The sequence below is a fragment of the Lolium perenne genome, chromosome 6 (assembly GCF_019359855.2).
Source record: "Lolium perenne isolate Kyuss_39 chromosome 6, Kyuss_2.0, whole genome shotgun sequence".
Lineage (NCBI taxonomy): Eukaryota > Viridiplantae > Streptophyta > Magnoliopsida > Poales > Poaceae > Lolium > Lolium perenne.
The window spans coordinates 208,935,752-208,946,698 of record NC_067249.2 but is presented as its reverse complement, the minus strand read 5'-3'; the positions used below and the strand labels follow the sequence as shown (position 1 = coordinate 208,946,698).

The following is a 10,947-nucleotide window of genomic DNA, read 5'->3' as shown; positions in this document are numbered from 1 at the left end:
CAGCTCAGGTCCTTTTGCCGCACTTGTAAACATATACATATACAAGTTCAAATTCATATAAAAATATAGCCATGTTATATTCCAACACAATCCTATTTTTATTAATATTTAGTTGGATACAAATTGTAGTTCACAATCATATGAATCAAAGCAAAAATCAGCAATTATATCTTGTTGACTAGGATTTCATTTCGCTTGTATCCTAGAAGGGCTTCAAGTAATAGCTTTCACTTGCATGCCATTGTCAGGACCGAGAGTCAACCCGCTATGCTTCGCTTGATCATGTTAATCACTCATGTCTTCCTCAACCGGATTAGCCAATCCAACCAGTCAGATTAGACAACTGAACAGGAGCCGGTTTCTTGATTGTCTCTACTCTCTACACGTTTGTCTCGGTGTGTCTAGAGAATAGTGAGTTCAGGATATTTACAAAAGCACGACTATTGTACATTGCTTTTAACTATGAATCTACGGTGTTAATTTTATACTTGGAAATCCACTTCGGTCCATAGGTGTAGATGCATCCACTGCTCAAAAGTATATTTTAAAAAAATTAAAGAAAAAAATTAGGTGTACATCAGGATATTCTAGGTAAAACTTTGCCTGCAAACATATGATATTCAAAATAAAATAAAATATATCATCTATAAATCACATAAATACGAGTAAAGACTATTGCCTAGGTTAACTGAACAAAGAGAAAATCATAGATACACGGCTAAGCTATAGTTTTTTTAAAACATGAGTACAGACCATGCGCTCGTGTGCTAATCGGCGCCGCTAAAAGTCAATGCTTTCTTATGAGTGTTTCGTTCAGGTTTCTCCGCACGTGGTGATGATCCATCTTCCTTCATGCTCCCTCGCTCCTATAAGTGGTCTCACTCAACGCATCTGTGTTGAACTGGTTTTGTCCAAAACCACAAAAGAGTAGTACGGAAATAGGGGGCAAAAAGAAAAATACGAGTATTTTGGAGGCAAAAGCTCAAGAAATTTCCTTCTAAACTGCTCTAAGAAAATTCCTTTGGAGTTTGATGCAAAGCGGAGGGGGTGGGGGGGGGGGGCTCCCCCTTGACTTGCACTAAGCTCCACCACTGACGATTAACATAGAAGTAATTTAGCGAGAAACTTTGTAAAATATATAGAAAATTGGCAACTTGCTGTTTCCATCATAATTGGAACTATCATACGAGGTGGACCATTCCTGATAATGTACAAATCACATCTTTTTCCCATTTGAGAGCTTGCATCATTTGCTCTACATGCTTTGGACTTTTGATCAAGACCATCCTGTTTGGTGGTACGCACTTAGGCTCTATGTGCTACTTCAGTAGTACAAATCGGTTTTTTCCTTTATAATCGTGATGAGATAAATTTTGCACCATCAGACAAACATGTCCTTGTAAATACTAAGATCCATTACAATTCCTTAGAAATAACAGTTATTCATCCCATTACAATCAAAGTTTAAAATAGCGGGCTATGCTTCTTAGCAGCGACAATTTATAGGCGCTGAGGAAGCTATAGCGAAGCTAAGTTATTTATCGCTTTCCCACAAAACAAGAAAACTCCTAGAAAAAATAGGCATCAAACATTCACATAATCAATAAATATGACATGAATTTCAATAATACAAACTTGTACTAAAAAATCATGATGATTGCAATAATAAAAGCAGTGCATAAATGCATATTACATAAGTAGGTCTAACTTTCAAATTTAAATGTTAAAATATTTTGGCATAGCGGATAAATAGTGCTATTTTTAGCCCTATTTAGTGTTTTAGCCCGATTTAGTGAGCTATCAGCAAGAGATTCTATTTAGGGCTAAAAATGCTTATCTTTAGCGGGAATGTTGAATCCACTATAGCGATGCTATAGCGAAGAGATAGCGCCCTATTTAAAACTTTGATTACAATAGATACTTAATTATATATTTTCTGAATTATTTTTACAGAAGATGTTATGACATCAAGTTTTATTGAGCATTTTCTTGAAGCTCCAGAACATTCATCACCGGCGATTCGAAGGAATCTCGAGAGAGTACTATCGACTGCTTGGGGGAGAAGGTCAAACGAGGGAGGGAACAAGACAGGTGGGGCCATAGGACTAAAATGACCTATGTACCCTTTTGAAAAATAAAATAAATTAATACTTTCAAGTACTTATTTTCCAGTACTGATATTTTCCACCGTTGGATTACTAGGTTGGACGGTTCCTAAAATCCCCAACCAGAGTAAAACTTGTGTCTTTGGAAGGGAAAAAGTATTCATTGTTCCAAAAATTCTCTAGAGCGGGACAAACTTCTGTTGAACTAGATTTAGATGTGCGCCTTGGCGCACGACCCCGTTGAGCTCGTGCCAAAATATACTTTGTACAATGTAGCAGCAAACCAATTGTAGCAAAACCATTGCGTAATTCGAGAGTTGTAGCAGAAAACAAACATATAAATATACAAATGGATGCAAAACTATGAGTACCTCAGTGACTACCAAAATATGATTGAAGGCAGCACCTTGCACACGGCTCGCATCTTTCAAACTGACCAAATATTATCTAAACACTTTCTCTTACGCTTAGAGAATAACAAAGGCAGGTACCAATACGAAGAGCAATAGAACTTCTATTCATTTTGATTACACAGAAGTGGCTTTTGTTTTCCTCGCTTTCACCTTAATCTTTGGTTCATACCAAGTGATAAGCTTCTCACTTCCTACCAAGTGATATTTATAGATTATAAGAAATCTTTTAAATTTGTCTTACCATTAATACAGGGGAAATGTTGATATCCCGTAATAGCTTATAAGCTTCTAAAGATAAACATCCAGATAACAGCCCATAATAGCTTATAAACTCAACGATTTAGGGGTGCGCCTAAACAGATGGCCGAGATCTCGATAGTTTCCATCTAGCTGCAACCATGAAGTGGAAAATTATTATTTTGATGGACCTAAACATATGAAGACAAAACAAGTAAAGCAATAGAAATGAGAATTCAAAGATAGTAAGTAAACCTTTGATAAACCAATGATTCACAAACAGCTAGCAGAGAAGAGTAAGCACGCTTATAATATCTCCAATCCTTTCTAGCCAAACATAGGGATATAAAGGAAGCAAACGGCTTACATGATACATAATCCTATTTACACAAAGAGATGGCATGTAGCAACTTTAAAATAAAGTGGTACAAAACGAAGGATAATACTACTGAACAGCAACAATGAGGCATCCATAGAAAAGAAGACACATTAGACATTGTACGGAATACACAGGAATAAACAATCTGTGGTTATCTCCACATGCATCAGAAACGGAAGCAAGACCTTGAAAAAGAGGCTAGTAGCAGAACTATGTTCATACACCCAGCTTGACATCTGGAACACTAACCAGTAAAGAAGCATCATTACATTAGCTAACAGCTTTAGGCAAATCTAAATATAATAATCTTAATACCATCTAATCAACTATGAATCTTTATGACACTGAAAAGGAAATCCTCCCTATCTATATAGCGCCGCCTTCACCTAGCAAATCTTTTGAAAGCTTGACATCTGCTATTTATATTGGAACCAATGTACAATCTGGCAGGCATGTAAAGCACCAGCAGGAATGGTAAATTGGTAGAGTAATACAACTGATAGTCAAGACTGATATAACCCAAATGTAAAACCAAGCTAAAAGCTAATCATCCATTCTTGAATTGTGAAGAGCCCAACACCAAGGAATAGTGTGCTTACAAAATAGTCGTTGGCTGACTATGGAAAGAGTAAAATAGAAAAAATGCAGCGGAGAGATGAGATGGCAGAAGCGAAGAACAAAAATATCATATAAAATACCTATTTGTTGCACTTCAGAACCGAAATGAGATTTTTTAGGGAGTATAATAAGTCATTTTTGTGAGATCCTAACCTTCATTTCCACAACCATGTATGTGTACATCCAGAAAAGGCGAGCATGCCAATACAGTGCCACAAGTGAAGAACAAAAAAATGGTCATAAGCTAGCTACTGGAAGCACAATGATTGACAATTCACGAAATTGTAAGCCATATGAAAGTTCCTACATGTCATCAACGCTGATAAAACAAGGAAACCGAAAGTCAAAAGAAAGCAAGTAAGTTTGCTTGTGGCAGTGATTAAACTTCCAACAAATACTCAATAGGATAGCCACGGAAAAAACCCTGATTTGTGTCTTCTTGTCAGCATTGCAAAAATTCAGAGCTCAGAAGTAATCACAGCCCTCCTCTAAAAGTAGCCCCTGGAAGTTTCCGCAGGAAAAAATCGCTGACCCCATATGGAAAGTGTAATGACAGAAAATCTGAATAGGAAGGGATGAAAATAATAAAGAACTCAAGAGGAAAAGAGAAGAAATATAAACCTGCACCAACATGCTCTGCACTGCTGCGTGGCATCTCCAGCGGCGATAGGAGAGGAGGCGGAGGAGGCAAGGCAGTTGCTGACGGCGCACTCCATGTGAATTCATCGCATCTGCACATCAGCCACCAGGTTGCCGATGTTGTGTCCTAAATCACTATCACCGGCGGCCGCGACACCAAGAGTTGGTGCTACCTTAACGACTCCGTTCCTTGTCTCACGACCGTTAGTTGCCCTATACAGTGAACCAGAGGTAGTATGATTGGAGGTGCTGGAGCACTATTTTTAGTAGAACTTCCAAAACACACATGAAAAGAAAGGAAAATTCACAGACATGTATTGCATAATGATTAAATTTAACTTCTAAGATCTCAAACTGAATGCTCAAATAAATTTAGAAAAGCAACAAAAATCTTCTAGAAGGGAAAATGCATGTCCTTCCAGTGAACCACGGAAAGATACAGCAATTAACCGAGTGCGATAAAAAATGGGCTCAGGTGGTGAGACCTCAACTATATGGGACTTTCATGGTGAAATAGCGTGTCTATTATAGGTGTCATTTTGTGACAAATAATCAAGCTTAATTACAAATGAATGGTAAAAATGAATTGTAATGAAGCAATGGACATTATTTTACTAACATGATTTGATCACAACTAATAACAAAATAAATATGTATCATAACTAATAAGTATTAAAGGAGAAAAGACAAAGCCTATAGCTCCCAGACCAAATAGAGAAATTAATGACCACCCTTGATAAATTATAGTCCCATTTCTTTAATGATTTTCAGGAATGGCTGAACTCCACCTCACCGCTCAGCTAGTGGACTTAACATAGAGCAATCCCACTTCATCGACAACCCCTCATCAGAAGAAGGTAATAGGCAGATAATTTGATACTGAAAAGATTTAGTACAAAAATATATCAGGTTGATTATTTACCATTAGGAACTATACAAATCATAAACCACCTAGATATTTATGGTAATTTAATTTCAGGCTGAACATGGCATCTAATAAGCTTGTGAAAGATGAGATCAAACAGAGAGGTTCAACGTCCAATAAGAACCTTTAACATGAGTATATTTTTAGGATTGATCTGGTACACAGTATACAAACACATCAATGGAGGTTACCATAAAATACATACCTTGCATACATTGGACATGATATATAAGAACAACAATGATGGTCTTTGTAGAAAAAAAATTATTGGCAGCTACTGCATATAATAGTGAAAATAATTTAAAACACCTGGACAAAATAAAGGTTTTCATATCATGTGCAAATGGGCTATTTTGTATGAACTGTCATAAATAAGAATTGCTGCAAGCAGAAGCTGTAATTTTATGCTACCACTGCATTTATAGGAGTTTCACATGTAGTAATTATATCCCCCAATCTATTTTATGTCCGATAATTAAAATGCAATGAGATGGAACAGGCAGAAAAGTAGTTTCACAGGGAAAGCCCTATTTGTACAACTGTAAAACAACTTAATGATTCTTATTATGATGGAATAAACAGATAGAAGGCAAGGAGTACCAACTATTTCACAATTATATACAATATATAAGAGCCTACATAAACCCTTATAGTTCAGAAGAATTTTAAGAAATAACTGGCAGGATACTATGACAGATGGGTACCAGAGTAGCAGATCTGGAAACATGTATGGCAAGGAGGCTGAATCAAATAGTATAAATGTTTCTGACATAACCAGTATGGGGCAAATGCCAACCTACTTTCTGCTAATACATTTTAAAGCATGGCAGAACTACACAAACAGAAAATACTTTTAGCTAAACAATTCCAGATTAAAGAGCAATATATGGAAAACACCATTTGCCAAGTAGGGAAGGAAACCAACAATGGTAGTACACTTTTAAGCATGGCAGAACTATGCAAACATAAAATACTTTTAGCTAAACAATTCCAGATTAAAGAGCAATATATGAAAAACACCATTTGCGAAGTAGGGAAGGAGACCAGCAATGGTCTTGGTAAATGGTAACACTAAACCCTTCTTATATTTCTGTATAAAATCTGACTAGCGAACCGCTAGTAAGAAGAGAAATTCTGTAAGCTATTATGCAGCAATCTGTTCACTACATTCTCAACACAAGAAGCTAAAGCATGTACCTCTGACAGTCAGAGTAGCCATGATAAATTGATAACAAAATGTTCAGACATAAGGTGAAATGTTTAACTCTCTAATTGACCACATCTACTGGAAAGCACACTAAAATCTAGTAGTATGGTCATCACACTAACTTGGTAACCAAACAATAGCATTAGTCTGCCATTTTCTTATTTAGACAAGCACGTGGCAAGATGATCACATACAGATCACTGAAAGTTCTAACTTTCGCTTTCGGAATAGGTGCTACTATAGTTTCAGAGATGCACGGTTTAAATAGTTCAGTTAGCACTTAGAAACTATGCTAGCAGCTAGTATACTGGATAGCGGATATTTATCACAAGAATGAGCTTGCAAAGTTATTCATCCATTCTGACATAAAACTGTACTAAATCAATATTTGTACAGCTTGTGCATTGGATTTTCTAGTTGGCATAAATAAAAGTTCAGAATCTTACTTCATGTGTTCATGATTCAACTTATGTCACTGTACAAATGCACTAGCCAAGTTTTTCTTCCTGTACAGTCATCTACCTATGACTCTATGAGCATATAATCTAGCATTTATTTTCTTTTAAAAATCCTTCCCGGATAAGTACATGGTGGCCCAAAATCTGAGAAACTCGTGATTTTCTCTAAACTATATATTTGAGATGCAAGACATCCATGACACCCAACAACGTCAACTGAGTCTCCCCTGTTTCTGATAACACTGAACTGAAGATTGTTTGTATGCTGTATGGGCATAAACAAATTTAAAAAGCTGAGAAAATACTGACGCGATCCTTGGATACCCAATGAAAATAGACATGGGCAGATAATTTCCTTCCCATTGAAAGTTTGCTCTCTTTTCTCTCACACACATTAGACATCACACAAACAAGCATGTTAACACTTCTATTCAGAGAACATTTACCTAGTTTGCTTCAGGGTTTCGAACTCCAGTTCTTGTGATGATGGCCTGAGCTATGATGTGCTCCTGTGATGGTCGCCCTCTTGCATGCCTCCTTTGGTGTTCCCTCCAACTCGCTTTGCGCTGCCTCCCACTGCCAATGGATGGCCGTGGAATACTCCTTCCTCTATGGAAATCGCACCAGTAAACGATGTGTATTACATTGTACTAAATATCTACGGAAACCGATGATACCGGATACATAGTAGAATTACCAGCTGATGAAGAGGAGCAAAAGAACACATCACAGGCTGTATATCAAGTGTGCTTCGAATAAACAAAACACGTAGATTGTGTTTGTAACATGGCAATCACCTGCCTAGTGCAGCATGGTTTTTAGTCTAGGATTGCTTCCTCATCATCTTCCGACGCTCTTCCCGAGTGCCCCAGCAAAGGTCACCTCCCCACGACTGCAGATTTTGGAGACCCAGGCATTTCAACCTAATATCAAATGTCAGTTTTCACAAACAAGAGTGGCTGCTGTTGTAATTTTTTGTGATGCCATATCAACTTGAAAGCACACGAGAGCCGAAAGGAATGCAAAACCTATGTGGTTTCTTACCTTTTATTGTCCTCATTGGACGCAGCCAAAACCATAGCATGTGATATTACACCGCACATTGCCGCCGGTTTAAGATTTGCAGAGCACACCCACTTTCGGGTTCTGCTCATTTATACAAGAAAATTGAAAAATTAGGGAGGCAAAACCACCACAACATACCATTTTGTTACTATAAATTATACCGAGGAAAAACAGACCTGCATTTCTTAAAGAGGGATGTATTTGATAAGTGCGCTAACCACTGTTCTTGGTGCCACTTCTCCAACATCGATCTCTTGTACATAAAGTGAATCAACATATAGATGCTTCTCTCCTTTCTGATAAGCCCTACCCAAATATAAAGCTTTGAAACTGGGAGTTCATCTGTTGTCTTTGATTGCAAACCACCAGATTGTTTCTTCTTTGAACTACCCTCTAGATATAAAAATGAGACAGAAAACTGGCAACTCAATTTCTGGAAGTATGAAATTGGATCAACAAAGACTAAATAGTGTTTCAGATAGAAAACAAATGCCAGTTTTTTGCGTTTTCACGAGAAAAAAATAAGAAAAATGCTGCACTTTGCAGTAGTGTTTTCCAGGGAAATATATGAAGAGCACAACTTGGGCCAGAAAGAGAAGCTTGTTTCTATAATGCATTTGTCAGTATGCTAGCATGGATTTTAAATTTAAATCTGATTCCACCGAATAAATTGTCTCCCGTAAAATTCACGCAACATCTACAGAGTAGAGTAAGGATGTCATAAGTACCAGATAATGTTGTGCCCTTGAGCTTGTCAGCATATTTCTTTGCTATTTCATAATCATTGGACTGGGCTCCAGACATCGACATGTTCACAGGAACCATGTAGATGCATTAAAGAGCAATTCACACAAACTTTGCTATCTTCTTATAATTCAAGATGGTACTCAGCCTTTGAAAGACCATGCTTTTAGCATAAGATTGAATAACATTCTATATAAGGAACCCTGAATATCCTTGGGAGTGTCCTGCAGCAGCACATGCATGAAAGCATTTCTTTAGATAAGAGGTAAGACCAACATAATTTTTGGCTGAATAAATGGAATAAAATAAAACTGTAAGGCATAACAACAAAAGTGAACTGCATAATAAAGTCACTTGTCATTCACTGCAGCTCTCCTAATATGTCTCATACGTGGCAATAAGCAATACAAAAATATGAACTCACTGGGACATGAAAGAAGACATCAGGGGTCTCTACATAAAAATATCATCGTATTTGCTTCATACTCGATTAATTTCTGCAACAGGAGCGAGATAAAGCGAAGGCCGTTAGCTTATTAATGGACTATGAAGAGAAAATAAATGTATCAATGAACTTTAAACATTTTCGGTCATTCCAAATGATCTTTAAATTTTCTCTGAACTTTATATGTGGTTCAGGCCTTAAGTAAATCAAATAGAAGCTATTAGGAAACCATCTCTCATAATCTACGGCTATACTCTTAGAAACCTGAAACTGAGGCATCAACAATAGTTGGATTAATTTCTCTATCTATGGCTCAACCTTTATGAACTCAAGCTGATATATTTAAACAATGCAGAATTCAAGATTTCACTATGAGCTTTTACAAAACTCAATGAGATATAAAGATTTTCTATCAACTCACAGGAAATTTATTTGTATATAACAGAGCTACTTCTTGTGGGAAATGTAGATCAACTTCAGGATGACCACTCTCAAGAAATATATGAAGCCACTTTGAACACAATATTAGACAAAGAAATGAAGGAGCCAAAAGCTACACCAAGCATAAATCTTTAGCAAAGCGAATAGATGCAGGTAACAAACAACGACAGTAGAGCAACAGTTTTAGACAAATCCTTCAAAACTTCGCCCAAAAAACAGAGGGAGCCTTCATTTATCCAATAACATAGCCAGGCATGACACATACTGACAAATTTATGATAGACGCTACATATTCTGGAGAGCACTCACATGCATGTCTGTGGCTATAGGTCTTTCCGACCATCACATGCACCACACCTGCACATCTATCAAATGACCAACAATTTCGAGATGAACACCTAGAACTGTACTGAATAGTAAATAAAACGCATGGTTCATTTGGAGAAACAAAATCAGAGATGATCTAGTATAGAGAAATAGGTGTATACCTCTTGCTATCCACATCTTTGTATGACGAGGAACACCACCACCGGCTGCAACTTTCTGTCAATAGTAATATTAGCTAGGATTTTCTTGAAGCACCTTGTAAGCCATAGATAGAAAAGGATCTGCACAAACACATATGAGATTCTCTGTTCCTTTGAGAGAGAGAGAGAACCTGCTGGTCTGGGACGCAGAACGCACGGAGGCCATGGGATCCTTGGCTGCGCTGCTCCCGTCGGGCACCGGCCACTCCTCCCGAACCAGCAGCTGCGATGCGGAGTAGAACGGATGCGGTGGCGTGGAGGAGGCGCAGGCGGCACGACATACATCGAGGGCGCCTGCTCCTACCGGTCGGCGGCGCGAATGGCGGCACCATGGAGAGCTTCCTCCTCTGCCTCCTCGCCTACTATCTCGACGGAGAAGACCACCATGACGGCGGCGATGGGACGAGGCACAACTGGGATCGACGCGAGCCGATTGGGGGGAGGAGGTTAGCGGATTGGGGGCGGAAGAGGCCAACGGATTGGGGCTGGAGGCTAGGTTTTCGTTGGTGTTTTTGTTCAAGAGATGAACGGGCCAGATCGATGCGGGGCTTGCTGGAAAAATCCGATGGTCGAGAGGCTCTAATCTCTGTGAGGCCCCCGTTGGGGGGCATCATATATACCCCTGGATACCTTATTTGCTTGCCAAGTAGAAACTCATTGGTTCTTGGGCAACCAGAAGTGCACATCATGTTTTAAGTGGCAACATGGTATATATGATTGTAACACAGACAAGCAATAAAATGA

The 10,947-nt window shown here is 38.2% G+C and overlaps 1 protein-coding gene across 16 annotated transcripts; it reads right to left on the bottom strand.

The window, feature by feature from the left end:
• Positions 1–2,607: 2,607 nt before the first annotated feature.
• Positions 2,608–10,746, bottom strand: LOC127306242 (probable methionine--tRNA ligase). Of its 16 annotated transcripts, none has more exons than XM_071822838.1 (10): positions 10,335–10,743; positions 10,165–10,219; positions 9,986–10,041; positions 9,215–9,287; positions 8,775–9,014; positions 8,223–8,439; positions 8,026–8,127; positions 7,679–7,904; positions 7,428–7,590; positions 2,608–5,270 (listed from the first exon to the last, which is right to left on the bottom strand). In XM_071822838.1, exons 5-8 carry the CDS (start codon positions 8,869–8,871, stop codon positions 7,805–7,807), a joined length of 516 nt encoding a protein of 171 aa, XP_071678939.1. In that variant the 5' UTR covers positions 8,872–9,014; positions 9,215–9,287; positions 9,986–10,041; positions 10,165–10,219; positions 10,335–10,743; the 3' UTR covers positions 2,608–5,270; positions 7,428–7,590; positions 7,679–7,804. The 16 variants fall into 16 exon arrangements, with proteins under 16 accessions (XP_071678939.1, XP_071678944.1, XP_071678948.1 ...); XM_071822843.1 differs by having other exon boundaries at positions 9,986–10,033; XM_071822847.1 differs by having other exon boundaries at positions 10,165–10,209.
• Positions 10,747–10,947: the final 201 nt, after the last annotated feature.

Coding starts and splice junctions, on each gene's coding strand:
- LOC127306242 (XM_071822852.1), bottom strand. CDS start 8,871: ATGGTTCCTGTGAACATGTCGATGTCTGGAGCCCAGTCCAATGATTAT. Junction 8,128..8,222: donor TCCCTCTTTAAGAAATGCAG/GTCTGTTTTTCC, acceptor ATAAATGAGCAG/AACCCGAAAGTGGGTGTGCT. Junction 7,905..8,025: donor TCCAATGAGGACAATAAAAG/GTAAGAAACCAC, acceptor ATTTGATATTAG/GTTGAAATGCCTGGGTCTCC.